The following is a 25,557-nucleotide window of genomic DNA, read 5'->3' on the forward strand; positions in this document are numbered from 1 at the left end:
TTTGCTTATTTTTGCAAACTAAAGACTTATGTTTTATGTGATTCCCTTTTTCTGTGTCCTGTGTCACAGCTCTCCATCCTGCTGAAGAACCAAGATGATCTTGATAAAGCAATTGATATTTTGGATAGAAGCTCAAGCATGAAAAGCCTTAGGATATTGCTGCTGTCCCAGGACAGAAACCATGTAAGTAGCCCCTGTCATGGCCTGACAGCTGAAGACAAAGCTTGCTGTCCTTCAGGAGTCCACCTTGCTTCCTTGACAGAATTTTGTGTTCCTTAGTCACTGCTAAAGCGAGAATGTAGGTGTGGCCCAGCCCACTGGGTCAGTAGCCATTTAGCCTTCTGCATTTGATTTTACTGCGAAGCCAGATCATTGGTGTTAAAATTGAAGCTGGAGGTGACTTGGCTTGTGGTGTGGGAGGGAGGGAAACATTTTATGATAAAGGAGGAAATTCTTTTTCTCTGTATTTATGTTCTTTCGACTAGATTTGGACCCCAGCAAGAGAGATTTGCTCAGCGTGGGGGAGCTGATTAGTAGAGGCTGTCAAGGATTTGAGACTATCAGGCTTTATAAACCCAACTCCCGCAACTCCTCGGCAACCGTGACTTTCCCTTGGGACACATGTAGGAAACAAACTTTCCCTTCTGTTCAGTGGAAAAAAGGCCATGGGCTAACGGGCCTCTTGTAATTTACCAGCTGCTACCTTACCAAATGGCAGCAATCTGTGGGGGCCTTCAGAAGTGAGGGATCATCCCTTATGTAGTTTCCTCTCCTAAAGGGTCCCTGGGGGCCTACATTTCATTAGAATGCTTGTAATCTGGGTCTGTCTTCTAATCACTGATGGCTCTACCAGTTTTCTTCAGATGCATGTTCCTGAAGGTTTCTTGGCACTCTTTCCTTTCCTTATGCTTGAAGACAGCCAACTGTGGACAGCTGACATTACTGCCTGAGAACTATGGACGCCCCATACCAGGACAGAGTTTAGATGGAATGGTGCTTTATGCTGACTATTTATTTATTTGGTTAGTTAGTTAGTTAGTTAGCGGTACGCAGGCCTCTCACCGCTGTGGCCTCTCCCCTTGCGGAGCACAGGCTCCGGACGCGCAGGCTCAGCGGCCATGGCTCATGGGCCCAGCCGCTCCGCAGCATGTGGGATCCTCCTGGACTGGGGCACGAACCCGTGTCCCCTGCATCGGCAGGCGGACTCTCAACCACTGCGCCACCAGGGAAGCCCCTGACCATTTATTTTTAAAGACACCTTGGACTGTCTATTGATTCCCACCAGGGAAGCCCCTGACCATTTATTTTTAAAGACACCTTGGACTGTCTATTGATTAGCGAAAGACAAAGGAGAATGCGGTTAGGAAGGGCTAGAGTAAAGAAGACATTTTCTCATATTATAGAAGTGTCCTTGAGCATGAGGACTGGTCTTCTCTCTCACAGTATCTTCTTTTCTGGATGTGTTTTGGGAAGTATTCTGAAGTAAAATATATACTTTATTATTTCATTTCTCTGTTCAAGTTACTCACCTGCTCCTTGTAGGCCTTCCTCGTTGCCTATCATGTAAGATCTAAATTTAGCCTGGCACCCAAGGGTTATCACTAACTACCCTTCCTCTCAGCTCCCCAGTCTCATCTTTCCAAGTTCTTCAGCATACTTCCACTATTCTGCAGTTCTTCCTGCTTCCTCTTTGCCAGACCATGGTTGTCAACCTTTTTTAAGGCTCTAGCTCGATTTACCTGCTGCAGTTTGGTCAGTATTTTTGACTGAGACCATTTTCATTATTCCCTGTTCCTTTAGTCATTGGATATAATTTGCACACTAGTTTATAGGTTCCTGAGTAATTGCCCTCTAGTTGTTGCATATTTGTAAGTTTTACCCCAAAAGATTATAAGCTCCTTGAGAACGGGAGCTGTGTCTTGTTTTGGAACCCATCCTCTTAAGAGAACACAGTAAATACTTCCTGAATTGTTAGCAGGAGTCAAGCAGAAATCATATTCTGCCAACCCCTTCTTTATAGAAGAAGCTGGAATTGGGGTTTAGTTTAATGATGTGATTGTTTAACTGGGAGCTAGCACCCCTGATTGTGATCCCTCCACTCCCCTGATGAGAAACTGTAGACAACTGGTTCTTTGCATTCGCTTTCCCATCCATTAAGGGGTGCACTCAGCTGCAGATACTGCTGCAACACCAGAGCTGTTTGAAAGATGACCATCTAAGCTCTGACACTGATGGGGTGGCATTAGATATCACGTAAAATAAGTGCCACATTGATGCCTCTCTCTCTAAGGATGTGTATTTTTTTTTAATTATTATAAAGTCAGTGTAACTTATTGTAAACTTAAAAAAAAAGAGGACCGTCTTACATAATCCTAGCACTGTAACACATTGATTGATTTTTGCATACGCCCCTCTTTGGCCATATGTATACACACTGTAAGTGTTGTCATGGTATTTATACAATTTTCTACTTTAATTTTTCACTTAACATTGTCATGTACATTTTTCTGTTAATATACAGTCTTCATGATTATAATTTATAAGGATGCATAAGTCCGTTGAGTGGATATACCATAATTTAATTAAATAACCATTTTTGCTACTGTTGGAACACTTAAGCTACTCCTATTTTTTGCATTTATAAAGATTTGCATTTAAGACTAATAGTGGCATTGGTGGTGATGAAATCTTTCCTTGAGGACTTCCTCAGCTAGACCTCAGGCTTCTCAGTAAACAGAGGTATCATGATCCAAAATTGCTACGTGCTTAGGAGTCCTACTTCTAGAAGTGCTTCTCTGTTTGTGATGAAATATCAGTTTTCTTCTAGTTTCTAATCTTTTATGGACCGATTCTTTTTTAAAAACATGAAAAGTGAAATGGAAAATTTAACTAGAGACGTATAAAATACAAGCCCACAACTTTTATTGTTAAGTTCAATAGACATGAGTCACTGCCAAATTGTTGTAAAAGTGCTTAAAGAGTTACTCTTCCATTTTGGTATTTACCTTGTTGAGGACTGGTATACACCACAGGTTGTACCCTGGCACCAGCCCACAGATCACACTTTACATACACTTCTCCAGGATACCATATCAACCTGGTCTTCATCTCCTCTTGATGGTAACTGTCAGCCACTTTGTTCTCTACTTAGTTTCCTCCATTTTTAGCAATCTGTCAACTCATCCACCTTTTGTTATCACCTATACCTTTACTTCCCTTCTTATTCCTGTTTCTAAATGTACTATCTCTTTCTACTCTCCAGATTCCTTTTTTATTGATCCTTCTATGACAGCTTCTGATCTTTCCTCTGTCTTCATCCCTCACCAAGGTGGAGAGTCATACTCCTCCCATCTCACCTGGCCAAGGCCAGGTCTTAGGCTTCAATATTGTTTTTACCTGAGAACTCCTGGATTTGGGCAATCACAGCACCTCCTCTTAGTCTGAAGAGTCTTTCTCTAGCCTTGGTTTTACTGCCATTTTAAGATACTTCACCGTCTCCTTCAGTAGTTCTTGCTGCCCTAGCCCTCTGCCTTGGGCCATCAACTCTTAGCTGTTTTCCTATTACAGACTTCTTTTCTAAACATGTGTGCATCTAACTCTTAATTTATCTTTCTGCTCTTGACTTTCTTATAACTCTCTCGACCTTTCCACTGTCATAACATAATCTCAAGCTTAACATTCTGTTGTCACTTGTACCTGCATATGATAAAAACTAAATACACAACCATCTTAAACTGTGAATGGCATTTTGTTTTGTAACCTCAGATTCTCTCTGACAAAAGTAAACTTATAATCTTCTCATCTAAATGTTGCCCACTTCCCAAACTTCCCATCAATGAATTTGACACTATTTAAGTTCAAAATATCAAGGATAATCTAAATGGTAATTATTTTCAGTTTTCCAAGAAACTAATGGGGCAAGTGCAGGAAGTTAGAACGAAACTTGTTGGGCAGAATACATTCAGTCTGGCCCCTGTTTAAAAATCATTACACTTTACATGTATGAGGTACTTTCAATTCTCATTCGGTTTTTGCAGCTTTGAGTGGTTGGTTAGGCATCTGTTATCACCAGTCTACCCCCTGGGGAAACTGAGGCTCAGAGTGATTTGGCCTAGGTGAAACAGTAAATAGTGACAGAGCTGGTCTTGAATCCAGATGTTCTGACTATAGTCCAGTATGTATTAGATACCATCCAGGAAAGGGATCTTAGAATTATTGTAGTCCTTGGAAAACCTCACCCAGGTTCTTTCACAGTTCATTAGAAACAGAACAGAAAGTATAATGTTGCCCGTGAGGAAAGCTTGTGAGATGTGTTGTTCTCTTCCCCACAGCTCAGAAGGTTAACTGAGCTAGGAAAGGTCCAAGAGAAGACAAAGTTTTTAAGGGGTTGGGGTCAGTTTTATATGTGTATGGCCTAAAAAGCCTGGAACTCTTTAGTCGGGAAAGGAAGCCGAAGCATACATATGTATAAACAAAGTCTGTGACGCATTGAAGAGTAGGGATAATAAAAACACAGATTTGTTCACCTAATCTCAGTTTGGATGAGCCCCTTGAATATTGAGGATTATCATAGAACAAAATGGAAATAAGAATTTGTATAAGGGGTATAAACATGGCATCCTTTATTCAAGTTGTATAGCTTCAAAGCAGATTTTTTTAAGGGTTTTAATAAATTCATGGATGTTAAAGCTGTAAATCTATTAAATAACCTGGATGCTTCCACAGCTATCATAACTGTCATGGTCTATCATGGAAATGTCTCGTTGCCACCATTGAAGCAGAGGACTAGTGACATCCAAGGTGCCATTTCTCAGCTCATGTTTCTGTGAACCAAACTAAAGCAAACACACACACACCTCTTCTTTTCCCCCTGCATCATTGAATCCACCTGTTCCTTTTGTCTGATACCACCCAATCTTTTATCGAGATGATTTGTGGGTCAACTTTTATAATCTCTTTTTCTGCTAATCTCCTAGCTTCCAGTGACTGCAGTCTTTGTGCATGTGGTTCCCTGGTAATTTTTCATGTTGTTTGTGTCAGCCACAGCACACTGCTACCCCCAGAGCCTTTCAGTGAGGTTTTCATTGAATGGTCAAATGAAATGACCATTCTATTTGCTGTCTTTAGAATGTTCTGCCAGCTACACACTTTATACCTGTTGGCTCTCCTTTCACTCTCTTACAGGTCCGTTTTATTTTTCCTAGTCCCACCTTCCTCCTTCCTCTCTTGCCCACTTCTAGGTCTTGTTCAAGTTTCCCTGAATCCTTGCATCAACCTCATTTTTGTTTACCATGCCATTCTCTTTTATCTCCTTAAATCAGGGTTTTCTGAACTTGACTGACTATTACAAACACTTGGGGGAGATTTAAAAAACACTAATCCTTCGGCCTTACCCCCAGAGATTCTGTTGTAGTTGGCCTGAGGCGTTAAAAACCCCACAGGCAGTTCTGCTGGTCAGCTCGGGCTGAGAACCATTGCCTTAAACCCAAGTGTGACTCACCTCCTAAGACCTTGCTGCCGCCCTGTGTCAGCATCACCTGAAAGCTTGTTAGAAATGCAGATTCTCAGCCCCAGCCCAGACCTACTGAATCACAATCTGCACGTCATCAAGGTCCCAGGTGATTTGTGTGCACACGAAAATGTGAGAAGCCCTGCTTTGAAACTTTCCCTGATTCCCTTCATCTGTTTTCCCACTGTTGCCACAGTCAGCCTTTCGTTTTAGAAACCTATGCTCGTGCTGGCTGTTGAACCTCCTCTCCTGGCTCAGCTTTTAGATTTAAAATTGAGAGTTTAGAATCTATGTTCTTTGGTACGTTTCAGATTCATGTTGCCAAGATGTATTGAATTCCCACCCTGTGTAAGGCCCCGTGTCTAAGCAGGTGTCCTTGGGGTGCTCAGCATGCAGCTCTTCTCTTTCTGACTCTAAGGCTGTGGCTTTTTCCTTGCCCTTCACTGGCCTGCTTCCCCAGCGTGTGGCTTTGATTGTTTTTTCCTTTCTGACCCTCGGCAGAGAGCTATTGCACATTGGAGGCTTTAGCAAGAACACTCACTTCCCCTTTGTCTGACTTCCCGTTAGAGCAAGACAGTTTGTCAAGACAGCCCTGTATGTGATAAAGTCTGGCGTAGGGGGACTAGAGGAGGCTGCTTGGCAGCTGAACTTAGCCCTGAGAGCGGGAAGCCTTTTTCCTGGAGGACAGGATATAGTTTGTTTAGGTTGGTCCTTTTTTTTTTTCTTACAGGAGGTGAGAGAGAGAGAGAAACAAGTAGAAACTTTGACCCAAATTATTTATAAATTCTGAGCTCCCACTCTCCACAGTGCTCTGCTTATATATGAGCACATCCTGACATCACTTGCTTACCTCCAAGCTTCAGTTTTAAGCTTTCTCAGTGCAAGGGTCCCTTTCTGTTGCTTTGTTTTCTCTCAAGGGCTCACCTTGAGGCCCAACTGGTCAGTGCAAAGTGAGGTAGATGTGGCAAGGCTGCTGACCCTGTTCTGAAGTCCTTGACCTCTGGCAGAATGGTGCCTTGATAGCCTTTCTGAGGTGGACACAATCCTGAGATGGTTCACATGTAAACCCCAGTAATATGAAGCATCTGAGACCTTCTTACCTTAGTTTTCCAGGAGTGATTATGGTTGGGGAAGAAGCAGCATATCAAGCTATGTTTTAAGTTTATCAACCAGAATTTTTGGTGCAGAAGTTGCCACCATTCTCCATTCTGACCCCCCACGTGGCAGGTGATCTTGCCACTGAAATAATTTCCTGCTTTTCCTGCTATTCTTCCCAAGCTCTCTGGAGAGTTTTATGAGAGGGTATTTACAGCGCTTTTCTGTTTGGCACATTATTACAGGAATGCCTGTTATTCTTCTGTGTCTGGGTCATCACCTAATAAATTGGAGCACTGAGTCTCAGTGCTCTATATCAGTGAAGCTGGATAACTACATTGAGTAAACAGTGATTTGCCAAGATGAGTTGAGGAGTGAGATTTGAGGGAAAGCTGGGTAGCTCATGTATTGAAAGTGTGATGGCGGCTGAGAGCATGGGGAGGCCCAGGGAGGGGCGGGGGGCCTTTCTAAGCCTGCCTGCTTAACGAGCTCAGCCTTTTTCCTCTTATCTTGCAGACCAGTTCCCCTCCCCACTCCGGGGTGTCCAGGCAGGTGCGAATCAAAGCTTCCCAGTCTGCGGGAGACATAAATACCATCTACCAGCCCCCTGAGCCCAGGAGCAGGCACCTCTCTGTCAGTGAGTATCTCACCCCTTTTTTCCTCTCATCTAATTTATCTGCCCATGTATTTTTTTAAATATTCTTTTTTAAAATTATTTAAAAAACAGTCATCAAACGTTATTGACTGCTACGCTGTTCAGAATAATCTTCCATGCTTTGCTTTGGGGAGAAGAAATAGACAAGTGACTGGGATGGAGTCCTGACCCTCCAGGAGCTTACACTCTCATGATGTGGTGGCAAAATCAAATTCCTTTTCAACAGTCCTGAAAAAGTGATCTCCTCAAACATCTGCTTGAAGACCTCCAGCAGCAGTATACCCTCGTTTTTGACCATTCTTTCCCCAAAGGACTGGGGACTTGTGAAGTTACGAATCAGGTCCAAGATTGAGTTTTGACATCAAACCTCTTGCTTGTGATTCCTGAGGAGTCCTAATGCTTCAAGGAAGATGGAACAAAGTTTCTCCAATGAAACTCCTGGAGAGTCAAACTAAGTTGTCTGGGAAGGACAGGAGACTGTTGACGTAGTAAATACAGTTGGCTCATTAGGAAGAAAGCTATGTAGCTGCTGACAGGCCTCCCCAGGAAAGGAATCTAAATCAGGTCTGTGCATTATACCAGGCAATCCAGTTTTGCTCTGGATCCCATTTCCCACAGTCTGAGGAGAAAGCTCATTTCTTGAATTGTGCAGTTTGTTTCAAGAGGGAAGTCCGGCCTTAACAATATTTCTGTTGAGGTTGCTGCCCTACGTTGCTGAGACTCCTGCTGCTGTCCATACAGGTTCTATCCATACAGGTAGAATTGCATCAAACTGAACTGCTCTCTGGAGATCTTGAGCTGAACTTGGGGAGGTCTGAGCATCAGTCCTGTCACTGAGCTTGTCTGGGAGTGATAAGCCTCCTCAGGGGGCAGCCGGAAGAATGTGTTGCTGAGGCAGTGACTTTGCCTCACTGAGTAATTTCTGGAACCCTAGCAAGCACTGGTAGTAAGTGTTGCCAAGCTGAAAGTCTGTATATGTGTTTCATATTTCCCTAACATTGTGGATAATTGGTGGCTGCGTTTTCAATAAGCTGGTTGAGGAGAGAGCCAGCACCCCAACAAGGAAACCTTATCTAGAGTATCTCTGGCCCTAAAATCCAGGTGCCCTGGAACCTGGGAATCTCTGCTAGTTTGGCCTCTGTTCCAGAGCCCTTGTAGAGAGCAAGGGGCTGGAGGAGGGCAGCATTGCTCCTTTGCAGAGTAAGCTGTGAGGATGGACACAGGGCAGTGATTGGGCCTCCGGCTCCTAAGCAATTTCCTGTGACTTGTGTGTGGAAGCTACATGCTGGGCCCTCACTGTAGGGGCCGTATATGGAATTTCCTTGTCTGAGAGTGCTAAAATCTTACGGGGAGTAAGATTTCTATGAACGAGTTCCTATCTATCTAGAAAATGGGCAACACAGCCTCCCAGCACACACAGATCCTGGGTTCCTTCAGTCAGCAAGCATTAGGCACCAGCCTTTGGGCTGGCATGAGTGCCATGGTGGAGGCATCTGGGAGGCTGAGGGTGGTGCGGGAGCACAGAGCAGGCAGTAACCAACGGCGCCCAGGACTTTGGGGAAAGGTTTCACTGAAGAGAGGGAACATCAGAGCTGACAAACTAAGGAAGATTTACTGAGCGCAGGGACAGATACTCCGGGCACAGAAAAGGGCATCTGCCAGGCACGGTCACAGAAGAAGGTGGTGGCTTCTGAGAACCCCAGGTGGTTTGGAGTGGTGGGTTTGACGAGAGAAGCGGGCAGAGCCTGGCAGCCTTTCTAAAAGCTGGAAAATGGCAGAGATTATTTCTAACTGGAACGACCTGGGAAATGCATTCTGAGATTTTTAGAGATTATGGAGGATTTCCATAAGCAAGGATGAGAGGAGAGGGCATTTCAGTGATTTGCTGGTGGAGATCCCACTTATCCTTCAGACTGGCTCGTGTATTGATATTTGGAGAAGTAGAGAAGGCTGGGAAAGAATGCCTGCCTTGGCTGGGGACCCTTGACTGCACGTGGGCTTGTTCGGTGGGCAGTGGAGAGCCACTGGGAACAGTGACCCCTTGTACCCATCTCTATTCTAATGCTTATCACATTGTCTTGTTATTGTATCCCTCTCCCTGTCAAACTGCATTTTTACTCATTTGTTCATTTATTCATTCAAGAAATAATTGCCAGAATCATGGGAAGCAAAACACATAGTTCCTGTCCCTATGGCCCTTGTCCACCTGTGGAAAGTCAGACCTTACGTGTCATGATGTGATTCATCTATAATTACAGGCTGCGACCAGAAGGTGTGTGGTGCTGGGAGCACGTATAGCAGAAGGATGTGACCTGATTTTGGGGCCAGAGAAGCCGTAGGCTGTGACCCAGAGCTTGAAGGGGACTTACTCAAAGGGGATATAGGGAGGAGAGCTCCAGGCAGGAGAGCTACCCATGCGGAGGCCTCATGGTAGAGGGAGTGTGGTGTGTTTGAGAACCAGAAGGAAGCCCTGAGGGCTGGAGAGCTGAGAACAAGGGAAAGGAGGATGGGCTGAGGCTGGGGAGGGAGGCCGAGCCTTGGGGACTGTGATGAAGATTTTGATCCTTACGTTGAAAGCAGTGAAAATACACCTTAGGATTTTTAAGTGAAGAGGAATGGGTGGCATATTCGGATTTGTATTTTGAAAAGATTGCTCCAACTGCATACAGTGTGGAGAGCCAATCACAGGGGGGCAAGCATGGGTCCAAGGGAGAACCGTATTAGTTAATGCAGTGGTCCAGGTGAAAGAAGACAGAAGCATGGATTAGGCTAGTGAGGGTAGTGGAGAGAGGAAGGAACAGGTGGATTTGAGGCATTTAGAAGGTAAAGCCAACAGGACATGGCATTGTGGTCTAGGGACATTGCGGGGGGGGCGGTCCCTGAGATCCTTTTAGGATCTGGAAGGTCAAAGCTATTTTCATAATAATACTAAGACATGATTTGGCTCTCACATATATATAGTGGAATTTTCCAGAGGTTACCTGCCTGAGGTAATGTCATTGCTCTATGGCTAATGGAATGTGTACTTGTGTATTATTGTGTTTTAAATTTTTTTGACCCTTATTTCTAATACAGTAAATATCAATTGATATAACCCCTATAAATAAAAGCTCTTTGGTGTCCCAAATTTTAGAAGTGGAAAAGGGTTCTAAGTTCAAAAGGTTTACGAACCACTGTGGTATTGGATTGGATTTTCAGGTGTTGAGAGAGCAGGACGTAAGTTACTGGTTTGTGGATTTGGGTAATTGGCAGTGCCTTTCACCAAGACAGAGACTAGAAGAGAGCCTGGTTTCAGGCACTGTGAAGGGCAGACCTTAAGTTTTAGACAGGTTGAATTGGTATAATTATGGATATTTTGGTATGATTATCGATTCACCAATAAACATATTTGTGTTTTTTTTTTTTTTTAAAAAAAGAGAGACAGCCAAGAGGTGATAGCAGGTGGGCAGCTAACTATACAGATCTCTAGCTCAGAGGGGAGAAAACCAGAGGTAGAAACAATTGGAAATTGTCAAGTCGAAGCCATGGGCCCAGATAAGAGTTTCTAAACAGACTACAAAATGAGAAGAGAAGAGGGCCTAGGACTGAGCCTTAGAAACCCAGACAGTGGCCAATTAGAGGAGGATGAGCCTGCAAAGGACGCAGGAAAGGAGTGACCAGAGAAGTAGGAGGGAAAGTAAGAGAAGGTGGGAAGAAGACGTTACATGGTACCAGCCAGGTTGGAAAGGACAGACCAAGAGTAAGAGACACAAACTTGTCATTTTCATCCACAAATGTCTGAGTGCTTGCTGTGCTGGTACAGGGTAAGGCCTTCTGGAATAGAAGGAAACAGAAAGAGAGAAGTTAAGGTTTAAGCATGAGGGACTAGGAGAAGTCCTAGCTATACAAATGGGGTTAAACGAGAAGCCTTAGTGATTCAACCCCCCACCTACAGGAGGGGCTTCTCTGCCCTCCTCCTCCACCAGCATTAATGTACTTGTGCTACCAGTGCATATGAGTGGAAGACTAAACATGCAGGTCATTCAGCTCCCACTGCAACATTTTCAGTAATGAGGAAGTGCAGGGAAGCCCAACCCAATTTTAGACAGCTCTCTTTATTCGACGTTCATCCTTATTTTGAATTGAAATTCTGCCTTCTCTCACTTTACGCATTGACTCTAGTACTGCTCTCTTGAGCAACACAGATAACATCTTTCATATGACAGTTTTTCAGATATTTGAAACCAGCTGTTCTGTTCACCTTTTGTTTTTTCCATCATAATATACATACCTTGAATTCCAGGTTTTTTTCAAGCCAGTTAGTCTGCTAAAAATAAAATATAATAAATAAATAAATGAATTTTTAAAAACTACTAGGGAATGTGTTAACCCAAAAGAGAGACCCCTGTGGGAAGATCTGCAGACAAGGCAAATGGAATTTCCCTATGCGAATATACCCTTCCTTGTGTCTTTGCCTGTAGAAATTCTATCACCTTTGAAGCTGAGCTCAAGCACTGTTTCTTCCACAATGCAGTGGGCGGTGCCCTTAAGCCATCAACTAAAGGACTTGTCCCTGCCACATCTGACTCCTATTTGGTCTAGTGTATTTTAAGTCCTTCGCCTCTGTTCTTATGCCATCTCGCTCCTCGTCCTGCCACTGCGTCCCACAGCGGGCCAAGCCAGATTGCCCCACTAAGGAGTGGGTAGCTGATGAGTAGAGGCAATCAGTTCTTTCAAGGGGTTTGGCCATAAAAAACAAAAAAGAGGTGGGCTAGTGGCTTAAGGGAGTGGCAGAAATAAGGTCAGGATATTTTTTAGGCTAGAGATCTGAGCATGTTTATGAAGGGAGGCACAAAGACAGCTGAAAAGGAGATTGAAGGTGGTGAAGAGGGGACCATAGGGGAGCTGAATCCTGCTGGGGGTGAACTGGGAAGTCCAGGCAGAGGGCTTATAGTGCCTTGGTAAGGAGGAGGGCAGCCCTCTTCCTCTGAGAACAGAGGAGGAAAAACTCAGGCAGAGGGAAAAGGAATGTTGAAAGGATGAGATGACTTACAGTGACACCCGGGCAGTAACAAGTTAGAGAGCTATACACAGTGCACACCTCCAGTCCTGGTAAGATATGCAAGAGTGGAAACCAGGACTGCAGAGGTAGTGACCACATACATGGAAACAAAAAGGTCAGCTTCCTTCACTGCACAGGTTTTTTTTCTCCTTCTTGCTAAAAATTCTTCTGTGATACTAGATGAGACCAGAAACTGTTTAGTGGTGGTCACAACTTCAAAATAAAATGGGAGTTTTGAAAGTTGAAACACAGGATGTTCTCAAGGTCTTACGAGATGAAAATATTGCGGAGCTCTGCTCTGCACAACCTGGTCCAGTGCGAGGATATTGAAGAAGAAAAAAAGATTTGATTCTTCCCCTCATCAGCTCCCTAAGAGAGAACAAGGTTTAGAGAAAATAGTCGATGGCCAAAAAAAGCTTTCTCTTTGTACTTGCAATGACCTGCACATTAACACTGACCCAAAGCCCTAGAACTAACTCCCTGTGGAGGCAACTTCCTGACTGCATCAGCTTCCTGACAGGAGTCTCCTATGAGAAGGGCTAGAGTCTGAGAACATAGCTTTCAGCTTTGAGTCAGAAGACAGAGCAAAAGAATCAACCGTATCCTAGGGTAAGGGTTTTGCTGCCCCAGATCAAGGAGGTAAGCAGAGAGACAGCAAGCGCTAGAGGAATGCAGACAGCTGGCAGCTGAAATCCTTGTTCAGAAGAGAGCACTTCTGAGCACAGGATTACTACTCTGTTCTTTTACTTCAGCTGGTGCTGAGAGGGGGCCCCTTGGTATAAGTGCCCTGATGAGACTAGAGCAAGATCAGGCTGGAATGCCAGGGAAGGGTGGCCCAGAGAAGCTGCCTGCCTTCTGAGACCTAGGATGAGCTGTGTCTTGCATAGCACTGTGTTTGTGCTGTCTGGCTCACTGTTGTCCCTGCTGGTAAATACGTGAGGATCAGTGAGTCTTACAGTTCAGTATCCTGTCCTATTCAGGTCCCTGTCTCACTCGTTCTCAGATGCTGTTGTGTGTCTCATTAGCCCCTAATTTCTGAAATGAAGATAAAAACAAAACTGAAAATGCTCTGGAGCGGTTCTGCCAACTCCTGGTTTTTCCATTCGCTTCCTCTGATAGCCATTGGTTTGGGGAGACTTCCCTTTCCTGCCCCAAGCTGTGGGCCTGTGCACAATAGCCCCTGGCCCATTGCCCATCAGATAACAAGGCTGGCTCTCGGCAGGCAGCAATGTGTATTGGAAAAAGTGAAAGTCTCTGGCTGGAAATAAAAGCTCAGAAAACCTTTGCTGTTTTCCCCCAGCCCCTCCTGGGTCTGTAGTGCTGGCCTCATGTGAGGTAGTCCCATCCCACCTGCAAAACCAGGGGAGAGTTCAGTGGCAGCGGTGAAGGAGAGAATGGGTGTTGAGGGGCCAGGGATCTTTTGTGCCGGGGAGGTCTCACCCTAGATGCTCTGATGCTCAGATCGAGGGTAGTTCAGCCTACCTGGGGGTAGTTTGGACTAGTGTGTGGGATTTCATCAATACGTAAGAGTTTTTCTTTCTCTCTCATCAGTTCCTCACAAGAGACATTTTTTGTTTGTTGTAGGTTAAATATGTAATACCTTTTCGCTCCAGAATGTATTGGTCAGGGTTCAGTTGCACAGAACAGAATCCACTCTGACTAGTTTCAGGAAGAAGGCATTTGGTGCACATTCTGGCTTGTAAAATCATGAAGAGTGAGAAACAGACTCTAAGTCTAAAGACACACTGCAGAGCTCCTCTTCCCTCTGTAATGAGGAAGCCACCGGATCCAGAAGCACAGGGCCCCTGTGCTCTGTCCACACACCACTTACACAGGGATACCTGCACCTGTGTCTTGAGATCAGGTGTGGGGTCTCTGCTAGTGCTGCAGCAGAAAAACCAAGGCTTCTAGGACTGTGCCCAGGAACAGCAGGAAGCCATCCAGATCTCACACAAGTGCATCTAACTGGCTGAACCTAAAGGAGGTCTTAGAATAGCTTTTAGCTGATGAACTTCTGAAGTGCTGGAAGGCACACTAGAAGGGTAGAATGGCTCTTGAGTCTATCTGACCCATTATATCTGCTACACAGAGTGAAGGGAACGAATGGAATTCTATTGAGTTCCTACCACGTATATGTGTACCTGTGCTACCACATTTCATTTATAATTTCCAAAAACGGTTATGAGGTAGATAGTTGTTTCCTTTTTGAAATGAGGAAATTTAGGTGAGAGTTTAAATCATTTGGCTAATAAGTGACAAAGCCTGATTTGAACCTCTGTTTATCTAATTTTCAAGCCTAGGCTTTTCTCACTATACCTTGCTCCCCTTTTTAGGTCGCTTCTGCTGCTGACAAATGTTGCCAACATAGGGATTGGATTTCCATAGAACCTGTGGGCTACTAGAATGTTTTCCAAAGCCGGAAGTGGGAAGTAGGCACTGGGCTAATGTTTGTAAGCCATGTGTTAAAAAGCGCTCTGTGCTTTAGGGCACGCTAGGGCTTAAGAAAACTATCTTTTTTTTCATGGTTACACTGGCATTTTGTGCTACAGTGGCAAGGGAAATGGCCGGCTGCATGGGTCTTTGACATCTGGCCCTCTGAAAAATGGAGTAGCTTTCTTGTTCGATTTCCCCTTACCTCCATCTTGTCATTGCCTGCGAGCCCTCTGTTGGCCAGATGGCATCTTGCATCCAACTCACAAGTGATCACTGACAGAACAACTCTGAATCTGAGCTGCATGAGACATGGCACTGTGTTTCCCTTGTGCTGTCAAGAAATCCCCATATTTGCCTCCCTGCTGCTCCTTGCAGAAAGGCTGTCACATTTCCCCATGGGTGGGATCCCCCCCTCCTCTGTTTGGATTGCTTATGGGGAATGTATGAGTAGCATGGCTGCCCCTTTTGGAAATAAACTGTGGTCTCAAAATTGCCTTGGCTGAAATATACTGGGAGTCACAAGGCCTGTTTTCTAGATGCAGCACCACCCTTAAGACACTACATGACTTTGGGCCTTGGCTTCCCCTTCTGCACACTGTGGATGATAATAATGCACCTCCGCTGTAGGTGTGTTGTGAGAATTAAAGACAAGGTAACAGTATAAAAAAGAAAAGAAGGACTTCCCTGGCGGTCCAGTGGTTAAGACTCTGTGCTTCCACTGCCGGGGCGAGGGTTCGATTCCTGGTCGGGGAACTAAGATCCTGCGTATTGTGCAGGTGGCCGGGGGGTGGGGGAGCGGAGAAACAAAAGAAAAATTGCCTTGGCTGATTTCATTGCTCTGTTAGTTCATGGCATAGCATCCCTAAATGTATACTCTGAGCAGCATCAGTTTCTGCCAGGGCTTAGAAAACTTGGACAAACAGACTCTTTCCTCCATGGGCTGTCTGAGATCATTTGAAAGGCATGGTTCAGGTACCTCCTTATCTCAGAATTGGTAGCCTCTACCCTGTGAGTGAGGTGTTGCAAGTGGAAATCCAGCATAATTCTGTGCCTGTTTTTAGAGCAGTTTGGTTTCTGGCCTCTGCCCTCAAGTCAAGTGGGGAAGCCAGACTACCAAGAGCCTCAGGTTAGCCTTCCCACCCGAGATCGTGTCAGTGGTTCTTGGAGAGAGTATGGGTTGATGCCTCCAACAAGAGATTGGAGCACCAAGTGCTCTCGGTGACGAATTCATTAAAATAGCATCTCTACAAACCGCATGATCCTTGTATTCTGATCGAGTGACACTGTGAAGAAGAATGAAGGAGTCAGTTTCTTGAAGGACATTGAAAATAATAGTTTAAAACTCCTTAAAGACTATCTTTCAAAGAGCAACCCTACCCACCATTCTTTAACTTTTCTCTTAAGCATTTTTCTTCCTTCTTGGGGTCCTTGGATTAGGGGGAGGAGCTGCCTGGCTCAGGAAGTTTCCTTCAACCTCAGCACTTTGTTAGGCCCTCCCTCTCCTCCAGGATGTTCAAAGAGCCAAACCAGTTCTCTACCACCAAGCAGATGCTTGGTCTGAGCTGGCCCTGAGTCTGCTCCTCTCAGGCTGCAGGTCCTGGCTCTGCAGTCAAAGGTCGTGTTTCTGTGCTCTAGGCTCCCAGAACCCCGGCCGAAGCTCGCCTCCCCCTGGCTACGTGCCTGAGCGGCAGCAGCGGATTGCCCGACAGGGGTCCTACACCAGCATCAACAGCGAGGGGGAGTTCATCCCAGAGACCAGCGAGCAGTGCGTGAGTATAGTCTGGGGATGGAGGTTTTGGGGCTGGGGTGTGTCTTGGGACGTGTCAGACCACGCTTAGCAGGGGGAGTTCTCAGTGGGTATGGCGTGTAGATGAGGGACTTGAGTCCTATCCAGTAGCTTTTTTGTAAACCAGGCCTGCCAAAATATGAATTTTTCCTTTCTAGGGGCCAAATATCAATTTCTACCAAAGACAGAATCTAAGCTACCTAGCCTCCTTGGTGCTGGATGTGCATTTGACAGATTTTTCCTCTTCCGTGGTCCTCTCACTGGTCTCCCTGCAGAACACCACTCCACTGTTTGTATACTTCCTTACAACGACCTGTCATTTCAGCAGAGTTTTAACATGTGACCAGTCCTAAACAGATTTTGTTTTGCATTTCAACCAGATTTTAGTTTTGCTATTTCTTAATGAAAGGTAACGAGTATACCAGTCCAAAGTAGGACTGGCTCCTTTGGGTGGACTTTTATGATAGTAGACAGCTGTATTAGTTATCTATTGCTAAATAAAACAACCACAAACTTAGCAGCTTAAAACAGTAGACATTTATTATTTTACAGTTTCCTTGGGCCCAGAATCCAGGCATGACTTAACTGGGTTCTCCACTCAGGGTCACACAAGGCTTCACTCAAGTGTCAGCCAGGCTGCATTTCTTTCTGAAGCTTGTGGTTCCCTTCCAGGTTCACATGGTGGTTGGCAGAATTCAGTTTCTTGTGGTTGTAGCACTGTGGTCCCTGTTTTCTTGCTGGCTGTCGGCCAGGGGCCACTCTGAGCTCCTAGAAGCCACTTGCAGTTCCTTGCCATGTGGCCCTCTCAAAATATGGTAGATTCTTCAAGGCCAGCAGAAGAATCTCTTGCTCTCGTCTGCAAAGATGAAGTCTCAGGCTTCCCTGGTGGCGCAGTGCTTAAGAATCCGCCTGCCAATGCAGGGGACTCGGGTTTGAGCCCTGGCCCGGGAAGATCCCACATGCCGCGGAGCAACTAAGCCCGTGAGCCACAGCTACTGAGCCTGCGCTCTAGAGCCCGGGAGCCACAACTACTGAGCCCATGTGCCACAACTACTGAAGCCCACACGCCTAGAGCCTGTGCTCCACAGCAAGAGAAGCCACCGCAGTGAGAAGCCCGCACACCACAACAAAAGGGTAGCTAGCCCCCGCTCACTGCAACTAGAGAAAGCCCGCACGCGGCAACGAAAATCCATCCTCTTTGCCATAGTCTGTTGACTAGAAGCAAATTACAAGTTCTACCTATACTCAAGGGGCGGGGGTTATATGCAAGGCTTTGACTTACTGGGGTGGGGTGGAGTGAGGACATCCTAGGGCGCTTCTACCACAATGGCTTACCCATTTTAATGGCTAGCTTTTTTAACTTGAGGCCCACTTGATGAAAATGGCACTTTGGCTTAGTGAATTCAGCAAGAATGAGATCTCTGGCTTCATTCTGAAGTTTTTTCAATGAGCTTGCTTTGATTGCAAGAAAAAGATCTGTCTTACAAACTTTTGGGATTTGATCTTGAAAGGGGAAATTTCTTAAGGGTAAAAGCATCCAGTAGAAGGCCAGCACCATCACATGGGGGATTTTACCAAAAAAACCTGATTCTTATAACTTCTTTTTCCTAAAACTGATTCTTACAACTTTTCTTTCCCCTCAATAGCTAATCTCTGTGTAGCATTGTTCAAACTATATAGTCTATGAGAAGCATTTTTAAACTGCCTCTTCTCTCTTCTACAGTCCTGCCTTCCAGGTAAATTTATGTTTAGAACAGTGACCTAGAGTGCTTTTAGCTGCACAGTCCCTTCTTGGATATCTTACTGACCATCCTTTCCATTTTCTCTAACCAGAGTGCTTCCAGACATCAGCTGTACTAGGGGTGACTTTGCTAATGAGTTTGATTGCCTTTGCTTTCTATCCCTCCCTATGCTCCTATATCCTGGTCCTTTTACTTCTTTACCTGCCTGGCCCTGGAAGGCATGGGAGTATTAGACTTGTAGTGAGGACAGACTTTTAGAAAGAGGCCAAGGAAGCAGGAGAATGCCTAGGTCCTTCCCCAGTGCCCGCCTCTTTAGCTAAAGAGAATTGCTGCTGCTAATGGTCCATTCAAGATAAATCCACTTAACAGAGACCAAAACAGCATAGTATATAGTGAAAGAGTATCCAACTGGGACTTTCTTGAAAAATGAAACTAAGATAACTTTATTTTGTTTTTTCTTTAATCAGATTTGGGTAATAGTTGCATCTATTTGCTAATTTTTAGAATGAACAAAGCATGATTCAGGCTAATTTTTTTTGGCTTAATTTTTCTAACAAAAATTTTACTAGCACAACATAACTTCCTTCACTTCCTCTTTGACTTCTGCAGCACTGTCCTAAAGAGGCTCCTTTTTTTTTTTTTTTACAGAAGCCTTCACGGGGTTCAGTGTATTTTCCACAGGCCTTTCTTGAACCTTTGGTATTCTTCCTCCTTCGTCACACCTGTCATGTTGTTATACTTGCTCATTCTCTCTTCTTCTGTTATCTGATCTAACTTTGCCAAATATGCACTTTATGGTTTGGGAGCAATTCTTTCCCATGTTGGTTTTATCCTCTTGGGGAAATCCTATATCCTTATCAAGATTTTGGGGATTTTACTTTTCAATTAATTTGCCTTGATTGGCAGTTTAAAAAAATCATATATGACAATATATGAGTGACAGTATGGGTGAGGTGGACTACAGCATTAAATGGGAAGAGATAATTTGAGATGGAAACCAACTTTATGAAAGTTGTTCATGAATTTTCATGGTTCTGATACTCTGCTTCCCTATGTAATGTTTAACTTTGGATCTCAGATAATAAATTCTCTGGTAGTGAATACCCCCCATAGGCAAAATGAAGGGGAGATTAGTTGGAGAAAAAGCTAATCTGAAGGCTTTTTGTTACTGCATTTGACCAAGGGCCAGAGAAACATTTTAACTTACGTAGATACTTACTGGCTCTGCAGGAGAACCAGGAACTGGGAAATTTTTGTTCTGTGTCAGCTGTGTACTAACTAGTTTCATGACTTCAGACAATTCTAACCTTTCTAGACCTGCAGTGGCTTGTCTGTGAAATGAGGGCAATAAAATTATGAATTTTAAATTATAAATTGTGCAGTGTAAACAGAAGCATTATGGTCCCACCCAAATGCACTGGAAGCCTCTGCAGGGTAGGACCATCTCCAGCACCAGGCTCCAGCATTCACAAGCCAAGAAAATGTCAACAAGAGAAGCAGCGTCTCTGCTTTGCTCTCCTGGCAGAGCTCCTTGGGATGGCAGCCAGGCATTTTTCTCACTCCTGGAAACTTGCCTTTCAGACTACGGGGGAGAATGGTACCTTCCTAACCATTCTTCCCACTGCCCTGGCGGAGAAAGGGCACTTTCATATTTTGGAAAAGAAAAAGGACCATTTGCTGGCCTCGGCTGGGTCACCTGGCTGGGATTGGGGCTGGGGTTTTATTGTATGACTTGCCTTGCAGATGCTGGATCCCCTGAGCAGTGCTGAAAATTCCTTGTCAGGAAGCTGCCAATCCTTGGACAGGTCCGCAGACAGGTATGAGACTGTGGCTGGTTCGGGGGTTAGTGCATAGGCACTTTTGGAACTGATGAGCTGAGGAAATGGAGTCAGCTGGTGTGTGTGTCCCTGAACTGCACGTTGGTCTGCAGGCCCATGGTTAAAACGTCATGCTTCTGGGAAGGAAACCTTTCGCTAGCGTTCCTAGCCCTCTCCTTAATTTTCCAAACAGGGAGAATGTTATGTTTGTATAATTAGATGAATGTAGTAGGTTATAATAGCAGCTCACATGTATTAAATGCTTGCTCTGTTGTTCCAAGCACTTTACATGTTTTGACTTCCCACATAACACATGCTGCCCTTGTACCCTTAGCCTCATTGCTGAGATCTGGACAACCTTCAATGCTTGGGGGACAAAACTGAATTATCACCTTTGGGTTTACTTTCTTTTTTTTTTTTCTCCAAGTCTTTCTGGTGGAATAAGAAACTGGGATATAAAAACCAGAAAACAAGATATTCAGACTGCCTAGCTTACCACACTGCATGCTTGGTGTGTAATCTTGTTCTTACACTTTGGGAGGCAAGAAGCGTCATCCTTCACACACCACGTGGTTCTGTGGAGCTGATTTGCCCGTCAGCGGGGGTGTTTGGAGGTGGCTTTGGCACCTATCATTGGCCACCTATCATTGGTGGCTTTGGCATATCTATCATTGATGTAGCCAGTCTCTCTCCTTGACCTTATTATGCCCAAGAGCACATTTTGACCACATCCGGCTGGGCTTAGGACTGTGGTCAGAGGCTAAGGAACAGTTCTGGGGATTTTCTTTTCTTTTTGTAACTGATTAATTGCTCACATGGGTAATCACCTTGTGACCATGGCCGGATCTGTACCGTGTCTCTCCTAACAGACCTGTGAGCTGCTGAGCGTGGTCTCCCCTCTAGGTATCATAGAACAGTCACAGTTGCTTATTGGCATCCAATCTGCAGCCTTATTTTAGGCTTGCTTTCCAACCAAAAGAGTAAGAAGGCAGGGCTTCCCTGGTGGCGCAGTGGTTGAGAGTCCGCCTGCCGATGCAGGGGACATGAGTTTGTGCCCCGGTCCGGCAAGATCCCACATGCCGCGGAGCGGCTGGGCCCGTGAGCCATGGCCGCTGAGCCTGCGCGTCCGGAGCCTGTGCTCCACAACGGGAGAGGCCACAACGGTGAGAGGCCCGCGTACCGCAAAAAAAAAAAAAAAAAAAAGAGTAAGAAGGCACAAGTGAAAGTGTCAGAGTTGCTGCTGCAAACTGAGAGCTCTGCCAGGACAGGAACTGACTCTGGCTTTGAACTCTCTTCTAAGCTTTGTGGCCACGCTGGTGGGGGAGGGGAGCTGTGGGACAGGACCACAGAAGGTCTAGCAGTTGGGAAGTAGGGGACAGCCCCTGCATCACTGCCTTGAGAGTTTCTGACCTATGACCTTTTCCAAAGGCACTCTCACATGAGGGAAAGAACCGTTCAGGTGGATGCTGGGAAAGATAACTCACTTGATTCTTGAATTCTTCCTCTGTCTCTCCAATGCTTTGTTTTCTTCTCCTTGGGAGTCAGACTCAGTGACCTGGACTTTACTTCCTTGAGGGCCAGCGTAACCTAAGGTCAGAGCTTTCATCTTCCCTTCATGGGATCTGGAGCCATATAGACCCAGCTCCACCAAATATTAGTTGAATAGTTTTGGACAAGCCCTTTAACCTCTCTATTCCTGTTTTCCGCGTCTCTAAAATGGGACAGTGGTGATTACTCTGAAAGGAAGATGCTGTTGCTATCTTTATTACTGCGCTGGGCAAGGGACTTTGTGCAGCTCTTCCCCTGTCACCAAGGTGGGAGGGAAGGGTAAGATAAAGCACTGTGCAGCCAGGGTGGAGGTCGGTAGCACTGGAGGGCTTCATTATTCAGGGTCCCGTCAGATGTGGGCCTCAGACTAGTGAAGAGAAAGTAGTAGCCTGAGAAAAGGGCTGTTTCTCTCCAACTCTGCTTCCTACCATGCAATGACATGTGTGGGAAGGAGCTAGGAGAGAAGCAGTCTGTGTGAGTATCCTCTCTTCTGCCCTGTTGAGCTGCTTTGGAGGTACCCTGAAGTCTACTTTGTGATTCATTTTGTTTTTCTAGCCCATCCTTCCGGAAATCGCGAATGTCCCGAGCCCAGAGCTTCCCAGACAACAGACAGGAATTCTCGGGTGAGTTCTCCAGAGCCTGGGTGAGCACTGCGGGGTGTCCGGGTGGGGCTGCAGGCAGTCTGCTTTTGATGGCTGAGTTGGGAAGAGAAGCCAGGGCTGTATTTTAATTCTCCTCGGGCTTGCTACTCTGAGGCCTCAGGTGACGTAGAGGCTTAAATGGATCACTAACATTGGCCTGTCGAGAAGCCAGTGATTCCTCTCTCCTACTCAGATCGGGAAACTCAGCTCTATGACAAAGGGGTCAAAGGTGGAACCTACCCCCGGCGCTACCACGTGTCCGTGCACCACAAGGACTACAATGACGGTGAGTGTGCCTCCACCCTGCCCCCTGCTGGCCACCTTAGAAGGGATGTGGTTAAAGCTCCTCCAGGAAAAGCCACTGGAGCGGGTGGCCTAGGCACTCCAGGCCCCATGTTTCCTTTATTCCTGAGGAACTGTGCCCAGGCTTGAGGCAGTAGAGTCAGGGTTAAAAAAAAAAAAAAAGGGGGGGGGGAGGCTGGTATTTGTAGACTGATGCTGCCTCTGGGAACTCTGTCCTTTGTCTGAGTGCACAGCATGCTCCAGGGCGCCAGCTCTCCAACGCCCCCTTCTGCCTCACGCAGCAAACGGAATGGAGCTTCCTCAGAGGTTTAGGGTTAGGATGCCAAGGAAAATAGATCAGCCGTGGATTGGTCCTGCGAGTGACGTAGGACATAGGGGCCAGCCCTATGCTTTCGCTTTGGCTAGGTTTCCCTAAACCATCTGGCTGCTTGCTAATTCCCGCTTTTGTCCTGATTCTCAGGATGCTTGAGACATTAGCCATTCTGGCACGAGTCAGGTGGGAGGGCAGATGGGTTCTGGAGAGCTCACCCGACTGGAGCTGCTGTTATGGCCCGGTTTGCACATTCAGCCTGTGGCCAGGGGTCTGACTTGCTCTATTCTGGCCCTGCAACCCTTCAGGCAGAAGAACATTTCCCCGAATACGGCGTCATCAAGGCAACCTGTTCACCCTGGTGCCCTCCAGCCGCTCCCTGAGCACAAATGGCGAGAACATGGGCCTGGCGGTGCAGTACCTGGACCCCCGAGGGCGCCTGCGGAGTGCAGACAGTGAGAACGCCCTCTCTGTGCAGGAGAGGAACGTGCCAACTAAGTGTGAGGAGTGGGCCCTGGCCAGGTGGGGGCTGCCCAGGGGATGCTCAGACCAGCTGCAGGGCGGGAGGCCAGCGGGTCCACTGGGGCTGTTTGGCTCAGCAGTTGGCAGCTCTGGCCCATCCGCACCCAGTGGAAGAGCCCGAGGGTGGGCAGCAGATCCCCTGGACCTTAGTCCTCACTCCACTGTTGTGTGACAAGCCACTTCTCTCTGGCCTTTAGTTTCTCCATGTTTAAACTGAAGAGCAGTCTCCTTAATCCCTGACCTAATGAGATATTTGGGGGCCTTGGAAGTATGAAGGTATTTAATCAATTCAGATGAACATTTAACCACTATTTTAGCCAATCCTCTGCTTCTCAGGCCTTGGGCCTTAAGGTCTGATTGACCAGGGCACTGAGCCTGTTCCAGATGGGCGTGGAGATGCTATGCTGAGAGATGTCATGATGCCGGGTGAGGGGGCAGCTCGGGCCTCTGTCGGATGAGGCAGGATATCGGTAACTAAGTGCACGAACTCTAATGCTCTTTCCCTCTGTTCTCCTGTAGCTCCCAGTGCCCCCATCAACTGGCGCCGGGGGAAGCTCCTGGGCCAGGGTGCCTTTGGCAGGGTCTATCTGTGCTATGATGTGGACACAGGACGAGAACTTGCTTCCAAGCAGGTCCAGTTTGACCCAGACAGTCCTGAGACAAGCAAGGTATTGCCTTCCCCATGGTCTGACTTCCAGTTCCTCCCTCTCAAGAAAATACCTGTCTCGTTGCACAAATTGCTCGAGATGCTACAGGTTGCTTCTCCCATCATTCTTCCTCCCAGGCTCCCTTGCTGTTGACCCTGGCCCAGGGGAGAGATTGGGTATGAGGAACTGAGTTGGTGCCAAAGTACCAAGCAACCCAAACTGGGAGGTGATGGCCAGTGCTACAAAGAGCAGTACCTGCCCCACCCTCACCAAACAGATGCCTCTGTCTCCCAGCTCTCAGACCAGGAAGGAGCCTGTCTTTGGAGCTTAGCTTTGGATGTGACCTTCATTCCAGTTTGAGTGGATAAATACAGCAGTTATCTAAACTGCTTAGTTGCACCCACAAACCCGTCTCCCACCCCACTGTCTGCTGTCTTCTAGCATGGGAGTGCCACCATCCCAAGGCTTAGCCGGCATTGTGGACAAGGGCCAAACAGTTGAGAGAGTCCCCCCTTTTCTCCAGCTGAAGTTCCCAAGGCAGACGGACTCCTCTGAGGCCACTGACTAGGGCAAGCTGAGCTGATCCTAGGCAGGTAGAACCAGGGCCCTAAAAGCCTAGGTGACCACTGGGCCTCTCCCCTAGGAGGTGAGTGCACTGGAGTGTGAGATCCAGTTGCTGAAGAACTTGCAGCACGAGCGCATAGTGCAGTACTATGGCTGCCTGCGGGACCGCGCCGAGAAGACCCTGACCATCTTCATGGAGTACATGCCGGGGGTATGTGCCTCTGATGCATGTGGGACACGCAGGAGAGAACCTCTCCTGGGGCTGTGGGCTGTGGAGGAGGGGTCCCTTTGACATGGGTCTGATTACCTGAGACTCCAGAGGCTCAGGGGGGAAGGTGAGGCAGTGGCAGGACTTGGAGTCAGCAGGCCCTGCGTCTGGCTGCAGTGATGGTGTGGGATGAGAAATGTCCCAGGCTACCCTAACCTGAGGCTTACAGGGCAGCTGCACTGTCCAGTAAGTAGCGCCTTTACCTAGAGTAGACAGACCTCCCTTCTGGATTTGGGTCATCTGTTGCTTGAGGAAGGGACTGTCTCAGACTTTTCTCCAAGCTGCCTGACAGCCCCTAGCAAAGTGCCTGGCACATCACAAATGGGGATCGGAAGAATCACTCCTTCGCCGAATACCGGGGGCTGGAAGTAGCCTTGCCCCTTCCCACCACCTTCCTGCAGTGACTCCCTCTGACTCCTGTGGCTTTAGGGCTCAGTGAAAGACCAGTTGAAGGCCTACGGAGCTCTGACGGAGAGTGTGACCCGAAAATACACGCGGCAGATCCTGGAGGGCATGTCCTACCTGCACAGTAACATGATTGTCCACCGGGACATCAAGGGTGAGCAGGGGCAGGCCGTGTGGTCCCCGTGACCCAGTTACTTGGCAACTTGCGACCTGGTCATTTTGAACTTTCTGAAAAGTGGAACCCTAATTGCTTCCTTGGGGGATTGGCATG

At 46.6% G+C, this 25,557-nt stretch overlaps 1 protein-coding gene across 2 annotated transcripts in view; it reads left to right on the forward strand.

Moving 5' to 3' along the window:
- MAP3K3 (mitogen-activated protein kinase kinase kinase 3) overlaps positions 1-25,557 on the forward strand; it is a 62,227-nt gene that overhangs the window by 32,330 nt on the left and 4,340 nt on the right. For both annotated transcript variants that reach the window (XM_022589116.3, XM_022589114.3), the window contains 10 exons: positions 70-183; positions 7,121-7,241; positions 16,369-16,502; positions 20,005-20,078; positions 22,182-22,249; positions 22,461-22,553; positions 23,189-23,380; positions 23,922-24,070; positions 24,693-24,824; positions 25,311-25,440. In XM_022589116.3, the coding sequence (XP_022444824.1) occupies positions 70-183; positions 7,121-7,241; positions 16,369-16,502; positions 20,005-20,078; positions 22,182-22,249; positions 22,461-22,553; positions 23,189-23,380; positions 23,922-24,070; positions 24,693-24,824; positions 25,311-25,440 (1,207 nt within the window). The remainder of the gene's footprint in view (positions 1-69; positions 184-7,120; positions 7,242-16,368; positions 16,503-20,004; positions 20,079-22,181; positions 22,250-22,460; positions 22,554-23,188; positions 23,381-23,921; positions 24,071-24,692; positions 24,825-25,310; positions 25,441-25,557) is intronic.

Source organism: Delphinapterus leucas, chromosome 19 (assembly GCF_059928025.1).
Source record: "Delphinapterus leucas isolate spDelLeu-1000000601 "Yukka" chromosome 19, BTC_Dleu_Yukka2, whole genome shotgun sequence".
Lineage (NCBI taxonomy): Eukaryota > Metazoa > Chordata > Mammalia > Artiodactyla > Monodontidae > Delphinapterus > Delphinapterus leucas.